This window comes from Polypterus senegalus, chromosome 6, assembly GCF_016835505.1.
Source record: "Polypterus senegalus isolate Bchr_013 chromosome 6, ASM1683550v1, whole genome shotgun sequence".
Classification (NCBI taxonomy): domain Eukaryota; kingdom Metazoa; phylum Chordata; class Cladistia; order Polypteriformes; family Polypteridae; genus Polypterus; species Polypterus senegalus.
In genome coordinates, this window is record NC_053159.1 from 182400951 (window position 1) to 182420600 (window position 19650).

The 19650-nt window shown below is 34.7% G+C and overlaps 1 protein-coding gene across 3 annotated transcripts in view; it reads right to left on the reverse strand.

Annotated features, from left to right (window-relative positions):
* Window positions 1-3012: 3012 nt before the first annotated feature.
* The window catches only part of lnpa (limb and neural patterns a), a 32477-nt gene continuing 15839 nt past the window's right edge, over window positions 3013-19650 (reverse strand). The window contains exons 6-14 of one of the 3 annotated variants that reach the window (XM_039757689.1): window positions 18621-18661; window positions 13626-13709; window positions 13490-13544; window positions 11224-11355; window positions 9939-10044; window positions 9298-9368; window positions 8197-8358; window positions 7685-7810; window positions 3013-3918 (exon numbers count right to left, since the gene is read on the reverse strand). In XM_039757689.1, coding sequence (XP_039613623.1) covers window positions 3743-3918; window positions 7685-7810; window positions 8197-8358; window positions 9298-9368; window positions 9939-10044; window positions 11224-11355; window positions 13490-13544; window positions 13626-13709; window positions 18621-18661 — 953 coding nt within the window. In that variant the 3' untranslated portion in view covers window positions 3013-3742. Of the gene's footprint in view, window positions 3919-7684; window positions 7811-8196; window positions 8359-9297; window positions 9369-9938; window positions 10045-11133; window positions 11356-13489; window positions 13545-13625; window positions 13710-18620; window positions 18662-19650 lie in introns of all 3 variants that reach the window. The other 2 variants (XM_039757688.1, XM_039757690.1) reach the window with 2 other exon arrangements.

Consider the following 19650-nt stretch of genomic DNA (forward strand, 5'->3'; position numbering starts at 1 on the left):
TGTGAAGAGGAAGATGAGATACGCCAGACCCAACAATTCAGAAGAGCTGAAGGCCACTATCAGAGCAACATGGGCTCTCCTAACACCTGAGCAGTGCCACAGACTCATCGACTCCATGCCACGCCGCATTGCTGTAGTAATCCTGGCCAAAGGAGCCCCAACTAAATATTGAGTGCTGTACATGCTCAGACTTTTCATGTTCATACCTTTCAGTTGGCCAACATTTCTAAAAATCATTTTTTTGCATTGGTCTTAATTGATATTCTAATTTTTAATTCTAATTTGGAGTTTTTTTTTGTTTTTTCTGTCCACCCTGGCCATCGGACCTTACTCTTATTCTATGTTAATTAATGTTGACTTATGTTTATTTTTTATTGTGTCTTCTATTTTTCTATTCATTTTGTAAAGCACTTTGAGCTACATTTTTTTGTATGAAGATGTGCTATATAAATAAATGTTGATTGATTGATAATTTTCAGAGATACTGAATTTGGGACTTTCATTAGTTGTCAGTTATAATCATCAAAATTAAAAGAAATAAACATTTGAAATACAGTCTGTGTGTAATGAATGAATCTAATATACAAGTTTCACTTTTTGAATGGAATTACTGAAATAAATCAACTTTGTCAGGATATTCTAATTTTATGACCAGCACCTGTATATCAAACTTTTTTCCTTTCCATTCTATATGAAAACATGACATTTAAATTCTTTGCCATCACTACAAAACTACATGGGGTAAATAAATAAAATACAATTTTGGGTGGAGAATTCCTTTAACTCAAGGAAACAGATTTCTCTATTTTTAAACACACTCCCTTTTCATCAACTTTCTGAAATATTCAACAATAGAATTCCAAATATGCCCACTCCACTGCACCCCACAGTGACACTAGGTAACCAGAATTTCGGGCAGTTTCTGGCCTGCAGCTGTAATCCCATTTTCTACTTTTTCTCTGGATGTTTAAATTTCTAAAGTTCATATATATATTGCATTACAAGTCAAAATATTTGTATGCATGAGTGAAAATGCAAGCTACACTTTTGTAAAATATGAACAATAATTATTACCTCACTGTGATTAATGCTCTAAAATCAGGGGTGTCGAACTCCAGTCCTGGAGGGCTACAGGTTTCCATTCTAAGCACCTTCTTCATTAGTGACCAGTTTTTGATGCTAATTAACTTCTTTAGCCTTAGCTTTAATTAGCTTGACTCAGACCCCTTAGTTGTTTTTTCCTTAATTAGCAGCCGGACATGACCAGCTCACCCGTATCTATCAAATAAAATCTGAAAATAAAGATGAAGGTCTCAGTAAGGTTGATCCCTCAGGTTACCAAAACATTTTAGGAGTTCTTTGAAAAAAACAGAATATCAAGTTTTGGAAATGTCTGCTGTGGCAAAAAGAGAGCAGCAACAAGCCATGGAATTGACCAACGGGTTTAATTAACAGCAAGAGTCAGCTTATAATTAAGGAACTGGTTGGAGTTTGAAGCCCCAATTTAGCTGGTCATCTGTTGGCTCGTTTCATGTCTCATTTCTGTTTGGCTGTCATTTAATGAAGGAAAGAATCAATTCAGAGGACTTAATCCTTAAAAACATGGCTATTAAAAAATAAAGGGAAAAAAGTTAATTTGCAGTGAAAACTGGACACTGATTAGGAAAAGGGTTAGAAAGAAAACCTGCACCCACTGCGGCCCTCCAGGCCTGGAGTTTGACACCCGTGCTCTGAATGGTTAAGCAGATGTGCTCTAAACTGCAGATTCAAATTAGGTGTTTTTGATGGCAGGTTTTAAGAGGTACTATGTTAGGAGGGGACATGGGCATATGTAAATAGTTTGGTGTTTTAATAACTTACTGTTATAATTTTTTATCCTGTACTCCATGAAAACTACTAAAGAAAAACTGAAATTCAGCTTTAAGGGAAATTGGCACAGTCAAATTATATCATCTACAGGTTTTTCTGCCAGGTACGAACAGGCAGTTTCAAAGTGGGTTCTACATAACAGATCACGGTCAACATATTAAATTCATTTTCCACTATACATTTGCCAAGACAGGGTGGAGAACACGCCACACTTTTGTGACCAAGATGATAGCAAACAAAAAAGCCCATTTCAGTTTTGTTTTAATAAACGTCTAATAATGACTTCACTTTGCTAAATGATCATTTTCACATTGCAACACATCACTTCTCTTCTCTCTGCTGTCTCCACGCCCCAAGATAAGAATGCTTTCCTATCCAGAAGAGAATATGCCCGGTGGCTGGACAAGCATGGCAGAATTTCTTTAGATGGATTTGTCTTCCAAGTTTTAAGATTTAAATTCAAAAATATGTAAGTTCCCCAAATAAAATGGAAAAACTGGCTTTTCGGTATGCAACATAAACAAGTTGATCCACTTTTTGAAGAAGACTGCATCCATCAAGGAAAGTTTCACCTTTTGGGTGGTTCTATACTGTGGCAGAAAGTTATCAGATGTCAAAATTTAGCAATTTCATATCCATGTTTGCACTTTAGTTCCCAATGGCAGATCTACATAATAGAAAACTGGTGGTTATCATGCTTGCACAGACTTAACTATGATCACATCCACTAAATTGTATGCCCAGAAATGAAGAGAAACTTTAAAAAAAAAAAACAAACACAAACACACCTTTTCTAGGTTGGACATAAACCCCTGGAGCTGTTGCTACTTCATATGTATGGTCCCAATACAAATCCAAACTTTTGACATTAGCAATTAAACAAGTTCTACAAATAACTCGTCTAATGGAGGTTGTTGGTTGGGGGTCTGGGTGGGGTGAGAATATATGGAAGCTAAACAAGGCCCAAATCCAGATCACTGTACCTCACACTTGGTATGTATTCCAAAAACAGCCTTGTGTTTACCATTTTCAGTCACCTGTTTATACTGGCTTATCAAGATCTGCAACATTCTTGTTTCCTTAACTAAATGTTAATTGGGCCATAAACATTAAGGTAATGCTATAGAAGTAACAAGACAAGAATCCCTTAGATATTATGTGCTTTATTTAACCCGAAATCCTTAAAAACCACACAGACGCACACAACTTGCAAAATCTTAGTAATAAATAAAATCTGAAGAACCATTACTTTGCTACCCGTACCTCGTAAACATAAGGCAGATCCTGCACAAATGACTGCACAAGATATTCTTATAATACTTAATTGGCCAGAGCCATCAGCCAGAAGTATTAAATAAGCTATACATATTATACATTCCATAAATGACATTAAAGCATTTTACACCATACCGTGTAAACTCCTTTAAAAAAACACATTAAAGTCAACAAAGTTATCGTACTGGTTGTCTCTATTCCAGGTAAAAACTGCCGAGTACCTGTTTTACCGTCACTGATTACATTTTGATTCCTTCAAATGTGAAAATAAAAATTCATAAAATAAGAGAAGACATTCCAAGTGCAATAAATGGAGAAAAAAAAAATCCATTTCTTTCTCTGAATATTACTTCACTAAGTGCTAGGACAGAGAATATACACCCATACCTTCCAACTGCTGCATTTTTCAAGAGCACTCAGGACCACAGAAAAGCGTTTAATTAGACAGAACTCATGCTTGTTTTTTCTTTTAACAAATAAATTTAAAAAAAAAAAATGGAGGTTAAAAAATTCACTGAATTGTTTTTTTTTAAAAAGCAAGGAGTTTAGATGCCAACAAAAATACAAAAACGTTGTTCCATTTATGCTTGGTTTTGTTTTATTCCGTTTCCATGAGAGATACATCGTCATCTTTTTCCTTTTCATTCTCTGAGGGTTGCCCATCTTCTAGTCTGAGGGTCTCTTCTACTTGCTGCTCTTCACATGGGAGCACAGGGATTTCTGGCTCTTGGTCAGACTCTGGTTGTGTCTCCTCTGTCTTAGTTACAGTCTCCTCTAAACAAAGGGAAATTTACACAAAAAGTGACTGGTTAGATTCACCTCAAATGCTGAAAACTTTAGTGGGCATCTAAGGCTTTAGATGTCAGAACTAAAGTGTTTTTGAACCTATTAAAAACTGAATAGTGACAGATTTACTTGTAGTGATGTTAAACCACTTGATTGCAAGTATTAAGTTAAATGGTCATACACAGATGTGTAGAGTACAACAGAACACAAGTGAGAACAAACACAGCAGTCTAACACATTGGTTTCACTACTTCACATGAAAAATGATTAGCTTAAGCATAGTCGTTTTTATTTATATATCTGGATGTTTTCTTTACATATAAAACTGTCATTTTTGTATTTTATTAAATTAGGTGGAATAATTTTTCAAGTTTGTGTATTTTATACACAAAGGTCTTTCTGAATCAGATTCATACAGCATCATAGGCTACAGTATATGATAAAGGAAATGCTTAATAAAAAAAAAAAAAAAAAAGTGTATTTAGTGTATAAAGTCAGACAAGAGCAGGCTGTGAAATTTACATGGGGAGTCATAAAAAGTCAAATCTTTTACTTAACAGTAAATACCTTGACGGCAAAGAACATCTGAACATTTCCAGCAATGCAAGTCATTTGCCACAAAGTACAAGCAGCAGATCAATCAATACATTTGGTCACAACTGTTAAAATGGGAGTAGGTAGGGGCAAGTTAAACAACACACTGTCAATAGTTTATCTTAATGAATTTCTATATTACAAAAAAGGCACCACAAAAAAAAAAAATCCTGTCATTCACATTTAAGCAATACATCAAAATAACCAAAATCAATCCAAACTAGATTTCAGGTAATTCAGTGTAGGTTTATTACAGTCCTGCATGGTGTACAATTGTCTTGACACTGAAATGAACAAATTGAAAATCTCTAAAAAAAAAAAACAAACTGACCTCTTCAAACCCTATCACTAAGCTGTCAAGGATTAACCAAACATGGAGGTGGAGAACACCACAGCATTCAGATGGTGTTAGAAGTATTTTGCAGCTCTAAATCATACTTCTCATGAGCTACTCCAAGTGTAAAGCAAGGCAGGTAACAAACTAGCATTACTGTTGTTTTTGCAAGTTATCTTGGATAATGGTGCCCACTAAATAAAAACTAACCAGGCCAGCATTTAACCGAAACATCTCCCAACTTAAATTCTGGTTTATTTATTCTATCACGTACATATAATGTAGCTTTTCTGAAAAAAGAAAAAATCCAGTTAAATCAATAAATAGCCAGAAGACAAATCATAGAATATTGCATGTACCTACCCAAGCCACACAATGCATTTCAAATAAAAACAGCCCCCAGTCAGTGAAACTGACACACTATACCAAAGAAAACTAAATCATTGCAAATCAATATTCAGAAGTAACAAATTCACAGCCAAAGTCACATTAGTAGGAAATGCATTATAACTGTTTATTAAAACATACAGCAGAAGCTTGCATATAGCAATCTAATGCAATTAAGTTACAGTAAATGCTAGACATATATGTAGAGATAGAGAGAGATATATGTAGAGATAGATAGATATATTCATATTTCAATACTTTGTTTTATCCCTGAAATGCAATTGGACAAAGACCAATATAAAGGCCGGAACACAGATGATCATACTATGGGTTTCTGAATTCCTTTTTTGTCACTTTACATATTGCTATTTTAAATGAATTTAAGTTTTAAATAGTTTTTGACAACATTACAGACTGCTTGCACTACCCAAAGGTAATTGTTGTATTATGTAATACAACATGAATTTCTGTAACAAATGTCCTATTAAAACCAGTAATCTTCATTTTTGGAAGTGTGAAATGCCAAATTGGTGTTATGCAGCTAATTTTACAATACTTAAAAATTACCTTTTTCTGTGAATATACCTTAGTTTTATATTAAACTAGCAAAACACCCATGCTTCGCAACAGAGAAGTAGTGTGTTAAAGTTATGAAAAAGAAAACATTTTAAAAATAAAGTGACATGACTGTCAATTTAATTGTCGTAGGTTTATTTTAGTGTTGACAGTGAATTTCATGATTGTAACGAGAAGAGTCACCAGCAGGAAGACATGAAGGAAGGTGAGCAATAACAGACTTGAAGTGGTGGAGTAAAGAAGGGAGCAGTGAGCACGACGAACAGCTGAGGAAAGTAAGGAAATGAGTGAGGAGGCAGATGAGCGCGGGATGTCGTTAATGTATAGAGGCAGGGAGCCAGCCACATGGTAGGTGCGCGGACAACGGCCATACAGAAAAAAGGAAGGGACAGCCCTTGTGAGTCTCTGCTGTGAAATAAATCCTCCGTTAATGGAAATAAGGAATGAAACCACCAAAAGGAGAGGTCAGTTCCGAAAGCTCCTTATGGCATTAATGGCGAGAACGCCAAAAAAACTACGTTATTTTCGGAAGTTCATTAAGGGGCACGGCGCGAAATGAAACATACTTAACGTTTGTAAGTACAGTGTAAAGGATAAGCATGGGAAATTTGTACGTACATTGCATGTCACAGAAATAGTGAGGAGGGGTTTCCCTATCTATATATACAGTTTAGGTAGTACACCCGTTCTCTAGCCCAAGTTGTTGCAATAGGAAAAGAAATATACCTAACGTTTGTAAGTACACTGCAAGGAATGAGAATGCCATAATTTCAGCTTCCCACCTATATGGAAATTGGGAGAATTAGTGAGGAGACAGTGATGGCTTGCCTTTTATATGTATAGATAATAATAATAGTTCTAATACAGGCTTCAACTAATTTCAAAATCTCAATCCCCCCCAAGGACAAACAAAGCTCTACCTATCTATGTTTTAAAAATGCAAGTTGGGGAAAGGAAAAAAAAAAAGATAAAACAAACCTGACAATTAGGGTTAGGGTTAAATAAATAGTGAAGTGAATTGTTCAGCAAGGTCGATAATAAATTTCATTCATTAACTCATCACTATGATTCAACAAAGCTTGAAGCACGTTACTTTAAAATTCTTTGCAATTGTGCACTAACACCTATGATATTACTTACCATTAAAGAGAACTCCAAAATGAATTCAACAACCAAACAGGACTTTACCTCTACAATATGTCTGAAAGATGATGTAAATGAGCACAAAGTGGGTCACAGAAAGTTTGCCAGACATTGACAACTCAGTTAACACTGTGTCTTGCTTTCACTGCATGCATATCAGCACTACATATTAGCCATCAGAGCAAACTACTGATTTATCTAGGAGTTTAATAAATGGGGCATTGGTTTTTTTAAGATAAAGACCTCATCAAGAGCCAGGCCAGATTTAAATGTTAATTTCATGAGTTTTGGTCTGTTATGTCCTACAGATAATTATAAAGGCTATAAAGAGTATCTGAAGATAATCACTCCTACTTAAAAACAGAATGGTAGACCGGAATTCATATTTCAGCATAGCAAAAATAAAGGGAAACACCAGAAAAACCCTAATCTCAAAAATGGGAATGGATTTGAGGAGTTGACATGCAGCTCAAAAGTTAAAAAAGCATTTTATTTGCAGAAATAGAAAGCCACTAGTTTTTCCCAGCCAAGCCCATCTCAATTTAAATAAATTTGCTAAACTGCAATAGCATCATTGATCACAAAAGACCTGTTAAGCACCAAAGCACCTCATTAAAGTGTGAATCATTACAAAATGATTCTGAAAACGATCACCTTCACTGTATAGAAAATTTTAATTTAGTGATAGCAAAAGCAGAAGCCCATATAAAGAATGGTAACCTTTTACTTGGAGATCAGCACTGTTTGAGGTGAAACTGTGAACTTTACTCCAAGGAGCTGTAGCTAATGGTACCGATGCTTCACCTTTCTGAAGGCAGGGGGGAATGTTCCCCTTTTCTTTCCTAGCTAATTAGAAAGAAGTATAAAAAGGAACTAGTAGGTATGGTATTGATATACATAACTGGTTAAACTACAGAATATTCTAAAGGAACAGAAAAAAATCCCCTATTTAAATGGTTCACATAGACCTCTAACAAAACCACCCAACATTACACTAACATTACCTTACACAATAACAAAGAAATTTACAGAAATTATAACTGGATCTACAATATCATGAATGGTGCAAAATACTAGAGATACCAATTTAATCAATCAATAAAAAATTTTAATAAAGTCAATATTAGATTTTTTGCATATTGGTTAAGTAGTTTAAATTCTGAATTGTCCACAATATATTTTATTTATATTAAATTGAAAATTACATTTTTGCAAGATCAGATATTACAAACCTGTACACTGCAGGTTCTCAGACAAGCAATCCGAAGGAGATGCAGCTGAAGCCTGAGAATCTGTCAGAGGTTTTTTTTCAAAACTGAAGTCAGGTAAACGAGGTGCTTGAGGACGCATTTTCCGTGCAGGATTTAGAAAGAAGCAGTATGCACATCTAAAAGCTTCCAAGATAAAAAAAAGTATATAAAACTTACTTTTAAAATATATTTGAAGCTCAAATAACAAAAAAGCCACATGCAAAAACAGACACTTCAAGGACTCTACACCATTTAATTATAAAACAAACACCTGGTAGCCTGTCACTTTTTTCTTGTAACTAATTTTTTTTTATTCTTGTTTTATTGGACAATGTATTATAAAATAGTGGCTGTTATTTCTTCCACTACTTTTGCCATTATATTACTCCAGAACTATTCAAAAATCTTTATCATTAGTAAAATGGGAAGATTTCTACTTCTTAAACACATTTTTCTGCTCCACTCTTGCATCTACTACTGTAATAACACAAGATATTGAAGCAATTCATTGAAAGTCACTTTTTAATCTGAAATCCCCAAATTTTCTGTTTCTTATGCTATTAAGTAGCCTTCTCAGTTGGCAAGACAATGGAGAAATAACTGTCATACTTCCGATGTTCCTTTTGTCAACTTAACAAATCCCATTTTTGAACAGCTTTAAACAACCTTTTACAATAAGAGCAATGTTTATTTTAGATATGTAAGCCAACCCCAGGTTTAGGCGGCCGTTTACTAGACATACCGTACTTCAATGAGGCACAACAAATCAAACACAATACACATACAGATTCAGGTCGCCACTATTAATTTTTTGCATCAACTGTAAAAAGGAGTTGAGAGAATTTGATCAATTGTGTGTTGTATGAAATTTCCTGCAAATACAGTATAAAAGTGTATGTAGCACCCAGACCTTTGATTCTACATTTGAAGATATTTGAACACTTACCTTAAACATTCTAACCTACGTTTCTGGCTAATTTGTTTTGTACATTTTTTTCTAAAAACATTTGGAGCTAAAATGATAAAATCAGGGGGAAAAAAAAAATTCTGATAAGATCTATAAAAATGCATATTAGGACTTACCAATGTATTCATATTCCTCTTTCAAGGCCATACCATTATGAGAAAAACACTGTTGACAGATAAGTGCATACCTAAGGACAAGTTTAAAAAAAAAACAAAAAAAAAAAAACACACTCATCACTAGGAATCAAAGATTTAGCAAGTGATTACATGATTAAATGAAAAGCAGATGATGAAAAATTAGGCAAACCACTAAGAGCAGTTTGTGATGGCTATCTACAAAGATTTGAAAGGCAAAATGTTCTACACTTTTGGCAAGACTTAATATCGAAAGTATAATTTATATCCAATTATTTTTTGGACAAAATAAGATCACCACGATTAAGTGTTTTTCCTGTGAAAACGTACACACAATAATATATTAATTAATGTAAGAAACAGACAAGCTAACTCTGCACCAACTATGAAACAAACTAGAACCCAGTACTATGAGGTAGTACTTGATCCACCAAAGTACAATATACAGTGTTACCAAGTCCAGTAAACAACCAAACACAAACCAGAAAAACTAACACTCTCAATTTGCTTCAATTTTAGATGGCAATCTAAATTTGTCGTCATTCTAAAAATATGATCACAAACTAAAGACCAAGGAACTGTAACAAGTTACACCTATACAAACAGGACTAGATACGGAGTACCTGTTTTGAGGACCATCTCCTACTAAGAACTCTATCACTCTATCCATGGCTCCCCTTTCCCGTGGGAGAATTGGTCTTGCAAGAGGAGGTCCAGGTGGATGTCTGCCTAATCAAGAAAAAAAGTAAAAGCTTATTATGCAATAGTGAAAATCAATTAAAGAAAGCTTCCACTTAAGGAAAACTTGCTTTATCTATTATGCATTCAGATGAAAGATCAAATTCTACTTATTAGGTAGAATTTAAAAAGTATTTCCATAAAACTATCCTTCTGTTCATTTCATAACATTAATCATAAAAAACACAGCCTAATTGATATTTATGCAATTCATCAACCTGCAACACAGCAAAATTGCAGTTTAGGGTAATCAATTGCCAGATCATAAATGGACATTTCATAAGAGGTTTTTAATAATTACTTATGGACTGACATCCCTCCAGAATCATGTATCTGGGTATTCATGCTGTTATGGTGTGCAGTAATTAATATAATTAAACATAAAGAGCAATCATCACAAGGCGACTGGTCATTTCTGGAGAGCTTGGCAAAGTCTCAACTACCTGCTGGTTATTAATTCACCAACATATGGAAGCACAGTGGTACCTCACTTTGTATTAAATTGGTTTTTGCTTCAAATAAATGATCTAATGAAAAAAAATGAAACACTATCTTTGCCAGCTGTTTTGGGAAATAGCCATTTCAATTTTTAAATAAAATCAACAAATTCCAAAAATGCTGATTTTTGAAGTGTAATTCTACACTGTATAAAAATGTGCACATAATTTAAACAAATTAAACTAATCCCCAAGTCACAGGATATTGCAATTCTGATTTTTTTAAAACTAAAACCAAAAACATTTAACAGTTACAGCATTCAGAATGAACAGAAGTCATAGAAGTCAATATGCTAAACTCCTGACAACACCATGATACACAGGGTAAACCAGTTTAGAAATCAACAAATGAATGTACCTCAAGTTTGGTACACCAGCCTTAATCCGAAATATACTTAATTATAAACTGTGGAACACTTGAGAGGAAGGGTCTTGTTATGTTCAACTGTTTTGAGCTTTGTGCCCATTAAAACAGTGATATTCTAAAATTTTAAAAAAGTAATTTCACTTTAGGAACTTAAAAGAATTTCCAAGAAATGTTAAAATATTGAGTCTATACATCAGAAATATAATTTAAATTTACCCATTCCAGGCATTGGTGTTCCAGGTGTCATTGCCTGTCTCATAAGGTTTTGCTGAGCTATTGATGCAGGGTGACGTTCTGGGGGCCCACCTGGAGCAGAAGTAGTCATCTGCCCGGAAGGGGTCCCAGGAACAACAGACAGTGCAACTCCATGACTGGGATTTGCAGGCACAGGAGTTGAGGCAGTTGGATTCCTCTGGGAAATATTACGTTGACGAAGATCTGGACAAAACAAAATGTCAGAGTAGAAGGTGTGTGATAATATTGATGAAAGAGGCTTAATTTCGACACTTGAGAAGTCCAAAGAAAAGGAAATTAAGCAAATTAGAAAACTTAAAAATACAGTTAGTATTTTAGTACTGCTATGAATGGCTTAATTTTGTCAAGTCAAATAGCTGTTATGACACAGATGGAAAAGACAGCATGAAGTAGGACTTAAGTGGAAAAGTAACTTATAGCATGTTAACATTTTCATTTTTTCCTATCCAATCACTCATATCAAAAGGCTTTTAAAAACCGAACTGCTTGCATTCTTAATGTAAATAAAGCCCAACTCGCTGCCAAACAAAAGTAAAACTTGTTTACAAAAACTACCCATGCAATAAAACTACTTAATTTTCTTCAGTTCACACAAGCAATAGGTTTAGTTTCTGCTCGGCTATACACAAAGATACAAAAGGCTAGACAATTGATTTTACATCAAAATTACCATCTAATAACGTGACAAAAACCCACTATCGTCTGATTTTGTCTTTTTCAGTAGGCAAGTATATACAAATTTATAGGCAAGACCGAAACTTATTTTAACAAAAATACATATCCATGATTAATTGCGCACAACACAACGAACTACTTTACAAATATAAATGTAGATAAAACCTTGTCATGTCAATCCAACCCATTAGACAATAACACTATGACCACAGCACTTACACACAATCATTAACAATGAAAAACAGTAATTACAAACCAGGATGAAAACAGTGATTTGCAGTTTGGCAAAAAAGTTAACATTGTGTGAGCTACAGAAGCTGACAATTACCAGGTCCCTTACAGAATCAAACTGTTTTGCTCTAACATCATATTCACTACTTTGATGGATTAAAATACAGGTCCTCTCTTAAACACTCTGCTGCTGTTACTACTGACAAGATACTGCCTTTTCCTTTCCTCTGTCCGTAATAGCAGGGTGATGTACCATGTTAGCCATTATTGCTGCAATAAGAAGTCAAGCAAAACAACAACTTCTATTGGCTAACAAAACAAAACAAAAAAAAAAAGATTACAAAATGCATGCATATTCTAATCTTTTTAGTTAGCCAATAAAAGAGGTAATTTTGCTTGGCTTCTCATTCCTTTGTCCCCAATTCAAAACACCAACAAAAATGGGACACCCCTAAACATATCACTCTGTTAAACAATACAAACGTATTAAATGTAATATGCACTGTGGTGCAGTGGACAGCAAAGTCTTTCATCCCATATGTATATTGAATAAAACTCAAAAATTCACAGGTATACTTAACTTAGCACCCATAAATATCAAAACATATGTAATCTTATTTGTTGCACAATGGGCACCATTGCCATTTACCACTATTTTCAAAACAGTCAGTATGCTGGTAAGCCTTAGTGAAAAAGTTTTTTTTGGTGGGATTTTTCAATAATTTATTTAATGTGTAGCTAATATGGAAAAATAATTTCAAATTACTGATTTAATTTCTCCCTGTGGTGGGCTGGCACCCTGCCCAGGATTTGTTTCCTGCCTTGCACCCTGTGTTGGCTGGGATTGGTTCCAGCAGACCCCGTGACCCTGTAGGTAGGATATAGGGGTTTGGATAATGGATGGATGGATTTAATTTTTTTTAAGATCATTACTCATACTTCATGGCAGGAAATTTGTTTTATTTATTTGAATGTTCTGCTGTGCCATATGCACTCAGAGGTATTGTGGGTTCACACTTGGTTGAATTTGCTTAATATAAAGGTATATTGTAACTCTACTGTGACAACAGCACTAACTGTACTGATTTAATAAATGTAGTAATGTCATTCTTTAATCTTATTCTTTAAGTATAGGAACAGTAAAGTTAGAAAATAAAATAAAATTGCAATTAAAATCTTAATTGATCTTTTCTAGAAATCTTACAGCCTTAATATATACATAGATATTACATACATACATGAAGTCGTCAAATCTAATCTGCAAACGTGAACACAAATTTAGGAAACAAAACAATGAATAACTACAACGTGGAGTTGGGGGACATATGTAAAAGTCTTTAATAAACCTGTTTAAGGTTCTTGTTCTTTAGACCATTTAGTTTTAAATTTGTTTTTTACTATAGTATGCTACCTTGGCCAGGCCTTGGAGTTAAAGCTGCTCCTGTTACTGGGATTTGTTCCAGTTCCTAAATAAGAAAACATATACATTTACTGCCAACTTATAAAAATTAAGTTAATTCACAAATTAAAAATACATGAATACTTACATTCTTTTTCTTTGAATCAGGATCAAATCTCTCTAAAATTAATTTGGCTGTTTTATAAGTCTCTTTTTCCATCACTTCTTCAAGCTAATTAAAAAATAAATAAATTACTTGCTTTGCACTAAGTTTGTAAATAAGTGATGAACATACTCAATGATGTAAATGAAGATTTTAAACTACACATAAAATATAAAAGTTGTATACTACTAACTTAATATTTCTCTTAAAATGAAAGACTAAGAGCCTAACAACAAAAACACTGTAGCAGGAAATTAAGAATCTGCAAGCATGCAAAGTATCTACAAATCATAATGGCTGTTAATTTTGTTTAACAGCTTCATTGCAAGGAAATGCCAAATAGTGCTAATTGTTTACATATAATGAGGAGAATAATTATGTGCACTAACTTCGATAATGGAATGTGCAAAAATCCATCAGCCATAATTATTGGAAGTTATTAGACATGACAGTAAATGACAGGCAATTTCTCAGATTTATTTCCTCATACCACTTAATGCTATTAATTTAAAGAAGGTCGTTAGCAGAGTGCTTTACAGAATAAAGTCTCTGTGCCAATTAACCGCTGTCTGCATTGATTTTAGATTATTTATTAGCAGCAAGCAATTAGCTTGCTGCAAAGAGCTGTGAAAACTCAATAGAGGCAAAAAGAGCTATGAAACTTCCTATAATGACTTCAGGCGTATATCTCATTTACTTCAGCACTCCCCTCACAGTGGTGGTCTGAGGCAAAATTTGCAATATTCTTCAGTTAAAATAAACATTTAAAAATGAAAAAAAAACCCATGCATATATTATATATACACACAGATATCAGTGCTAGACTGTTTGAAAAGAGTGAAGATGTAAGCAAGGTGCATTTTAGTGTATATATAAAGCAGTTAATGTGCATTTAATCACCAAGGTATCCAAGTATGAATATTTTCAGTTGTCAGCTGCCTTTTAACAACCATAATGCAGATTCAAGGCAATTTTGAGTTTACAAAAAAAGAAATCTTCCACAGAAAAAAAAAAACAAAAAAAAAAACAAAAGCAACCTGCTTTTTACAGGAAAAGTAATATGACAGTTGGAATTCTCAAGACTGAAGTAGGAAATATTTATTTATTTTTTAATTTATTTTAATTATTCAAGAGAACACAACGTGCCACTGGAATTTGAGACTGCCATCAAATCACATCCAGAAGCAGCACATTTGCGCTTTTGTTTGGTTACCTCCTATTGTCATCTAGACGGTCTTCAGTACAATACGACACTAGATTATCTCTTTTCAAATGCAAGCTGCTATGCACAGCCCCATTATGGTTTATATGCACTCTACACTTTAAACAGAACAATTTCCAATTGTCCACAAACAAGCCTACCCAAAGGAAAGCAGAATACGGTGTACATCATTGCTCAATTTCTACCAGTGAAGCAAAGCAAGGCTAGGAGAAGCTGCACAGAATAATCTGAACAAGTTGTCAACAACCATACTTCTATAGCTTACAGCTACTCTGCCCTGGATGCTTTCTGGAAGCTTGAACAAAATATATAAAAAGGTACTGTCTATAGCAAATTGTGACATTAAGCTTTTTTTTCATAAATTGAACCAATAAATGTAGAAAAGGTTTTATTCTTATACACATGAATGTAACAATATACATATTAAAGTATGAAGTTAAAACGTGACCACAATATAAGCAGAACTACAAAAACTACCTAGGGCCCTCGGACCCTCAGATCATTATACTCCTGCAGCATTGATGTGTCTAGTTAGGATGCTTTCACAGTCTGGTATAGGAACTGCACTATCATCAATCGAAAAGCCTTGCAGGGGGTAGTGCCCAACAAATCACTGGAGTTGAAGTTCCCAACATACAAGGCATATGTTAGACGGTGAGTAAGGAAAGCCAGGAAAATTAATGACCAATGCTGTCATCTAAGGCATTCTATTGCAACACATTTTTTTGTGTTGTTAGTATGTATTGTAGAGTATGAATTTAACAATGTTTAACAGTTTATTTTTAAGACAGTGTGTGACTGGTGAATTCATATTTAAATGTATTATGCACAGTCTATTGAGTTAATACTGCTCTACTACTGCAGGCATTGCAAGTTTTTCACTCACTTATACATTTGTATTAAATGATACAACAACAGAGATTTGACTTGATTATTTTCAAACTAATAGATTGGTAAAACCATAACTGATATACAGTTAGTGAACCAATAAATTACAAGAAAGCACAGGGGTAAAAAAGCATGAGCACTCACAAAATGCATTACAAATGTGTTTTTATAAAAATGTTTGTCAAAATTTCCCCAAAAGCTACAGAATTCACAGGCATCGCCGAGGGGTCTATAATTAACCAGCCAAAGAATGCACCAGCATACTTAAAATTAAAATTTAGTCAGAGGTGCAATAAAAATAAGCAAAGTAGTGGTATACCAGAGGGGTTACATTCTTTCTCAATGGTTAATTAATGTGGAGCTTAGTAAAATGCCAGTGCTAAGACCTAAAGAATGTAAGAAAATGTATTCTGTTAAAAAAAGAGTACTGTATATTAACATCTCTCAAGGTGCATGCACATCAAACGCAAACATTACATAGATGGTCCCTGAAGGAAAGGTAAAAATTTTACAGATGCTCCCAAAATGCAGGCTAGGCACTATTGTAGGCACGGAGCTGGACAGTTCGACATCCGTGGCAGAGCGACGGGCGCTGAGCAGGCTCCTGTCAATCATAGAGAATCCACTGCATCCACTGAACAGGATCATCTCCAGAGGAGCAGCTTCAGCGACAGACTGCTGTCACCGTCCTGCTCCACTGACAGACTGTGGAGACCTCACACTATGAGACTCTTCTATTCCACCCGGGGGTGCGGGCGGTAAACGTTAACATTATACAAAGTTATTGTCCGTTTTACCTGCATTTTTATCACTCTTTAATTTAATATTTTTTTTTTTATCAGTACGCTGCTGCAGTATATGAATTTCCTCTTGGGATTAATAAAGTAACTATCTAAAAGAAAAGGTCAAGTCAGGTTGGAGAGTAAGCACTGGGAAACAGCACATTTCCGAACCCACCACATGACTAAACAGCTCAGGATCCTGGTTGGCAACCCTCCAGGCAGACATGCAGTCCAGTTCCACCCTAAGGAAATGATCTGCCATAACCAGGCGTCATGTAGGACATAACCTTTGTCTGGTCTAGCCACTCGGGTTCTTAACAAGGAGGACCCAGAGAGTTGGCTCACCCTAGGGGATGCAGGCCATATGGCTGTAGTACCATAACTGACACAACCTCACAATCTAGGTAATGTGCCTCATTTGGGACTCTGTGAGAAACCGCTAATTTGACACAAAGTCAAACCAGTGGCACCCAAGGATTCTCTGAAGAGAGACAGTACACCAAAGAAGTGCTTTCTTCATTTCAGGTTACTGGATAGCACTCATGTCTCACAAACATAGCAAAACAGGAAGCAAAAGGACTCAAACTTGGGCCATCATCCTTTGGCAAAGAAAAATTTAAAAGCCAAGAAAACCAAACAAAACAGGCTTGTATGTGGCTGTAAAACAAGGTAAAACTTAATAGGATTCTGCACTAGGTTTATATTTAAAGTCATGATCTGGCTACAGCAAGTCCAGCTTGTAATGTCCAAAAACGGAACATGCCCAATAGACACTTGATTCCTTGTTTTAAGTCACCAGCATTCAGAATGATTCATCAAAATGATTTTGGCACCAAGTAAATCATATCTGAGTCAGCCAGAAGGATACAACTTACTTTCCTTGGCAGCAATACTGACAAATGCAATCCAAATTTCTACATCCTGATCAAACACTCTACTTTTAAAATTGTACTGTGCTCCCTTTTTCAACGTTGCACATTCACATAAAATCTCCAGTCCCCCTCCCGCTTCTTCCACTCGGTCTGATGAAACCAATACAGCATTAAAAATGGCTGAAATAAGGTGCAAGCCAGTCAGTCATCGCCAGGATCCAAAATATCACAGACTTGAAAACTGCCAAAAGTTACTTTGAGATATTAAAATAGCCATTTTTCTACATTTGAATAACTTCTGTAAAATTAAACAAACATTCTTCCACACCTCTAACCCATAGTCTGCAAAATTAAATACATTTTAAAATAAAATGATTAATTCTGGCCACATGTATCAAATGTCACATTTTTACTGCCTATCTGTGGGGCTCATTTTTGATGTGATATTTAAGTGAAATGCAAAAGCCAACTTTGCCATGTTCAGTACATTCACTCCCTCCTGATTCACGAACTTGACATTAACGGTTTCAGGTTATTCACAAGTCAGCTGTGAACAATTAAATGGGAATATTTTTGTGGCTTACAAAAAACATGACAAACTTTGATAACTCGCAAGGCAAATATATATATAAAACAATACTGAAAATGATCTGTGTCACATAAAAATATATAAATGAATGTTGTAGTATGCAATTACACTAATATTGTTTGGAAAAAAAATAAACGTGGAGAGATCTACACCAGCTACCTTCTGCCCTTTAGTTATTCAGCAAATCCAGACATCTCCTCCTACCTTAGTTAGGTTCACACTCCACACTCACTCACTCTCTTCTCTGTACTGGAAGCCCACTTGGCACTTTAGCTATCCTTGGTCTCATCTTCCTCAGGCACTCACTCAGATCAATTCCCTTTCTCCCGAGTCCCAAACCTCAACACCTCAATCCAACCCCTCTCCATTTTATCCCACTATAATAAACAGTAACAAGAGCACAATGTACACGTTAAGATTAATGGCCAACAACATATTTTTGGAAAAATATTGCTAAAATGAAAGTTTAAAGTGGGCAGGTAAACAATATTCCAGAAAATATGTTCAGCACACCTTCAATTATTTTAAAGAGAGGCAGGGCACTTTGATTATCAATCCACATTTTCCCTTTAAATATTTGTGTTCTTTATCTCAAAATAATTAAATTCAGAGTCAAAAGAAACTTACTATTTTCTTCTTTTGAGACTTTAAATCTTCTAGTTTTTCATCTGCAAAACAAATTTAAAAAGTCAAGAACAGAAAACAATGAAAATGTGAATACATACTTATGTAGAGAGTTGTTGGCGATTTACACTTTTTGCTAATTAAGGCCCCAAACAGCTGCCCAAATGTGTTAGTTTACAGAAAACACAGCTTTAACAACTAAAATACAGTATAAAGAAACATATATCTCTGTACTGCAATGTAAAAAGATACATTAAACAAATGTAAGTTAATGCTACAAATAAAACATTTCACATTGAAAACAAAGCGATGCAAAAACACCCACCATCAGTGAAGGTTTCATTTAGATTAGTCTTTCCCAAAGTTCCACTATTTTACTAACCAAAAACATTCTAAACATTAGCAATCTAGAAGAGAATAGGCCATTAAGTCCAACAAATCACTCCAGTCCTACCCATATAACTCTTCTATAAAAAAAAAAAACAAAAAAACAAAAACACAAGTCTAGCTTTAAGAAATCCCTAAATTCTTACTGTCTACCATGCTGCTTGGTAGCTTATGTGTAATGAAAAAACTTGCATATATTTCTGCAAAATTTACCCACACAGCCTGGCAAAAGGACTCCAGGAGCCAGGAGACGTGTGCTCTGCAACATAGCGAATGCAGAACTTGGTGCTTTTAGGTTTACACCCAGATGCGCTACACTATTTCGACACCACACTAGTTGAAATTCTCTCACTTAGATAAATATACATAATCATGCTACTGCACTAAAATAAAAGAAATTAAAAAGTAGCACGATATTCATTGAGAAATCTTACAAAACATTATGCAGCTTGACTTCTGATTCTCACTATAGGTATTTCATAAGTCTGTTTATCATGGTTGGAATTAACAAGGAAACAATAGTTACCAAAAGAGAGAGATATTCTAACACACAACTTGATTTCTTCGCTCAGCATTTCTGATTATTAAATTAGTCAATCTACCTTATATTTTGTTTAAAAAATTAGGAAGGTTAAATTTAACTTTA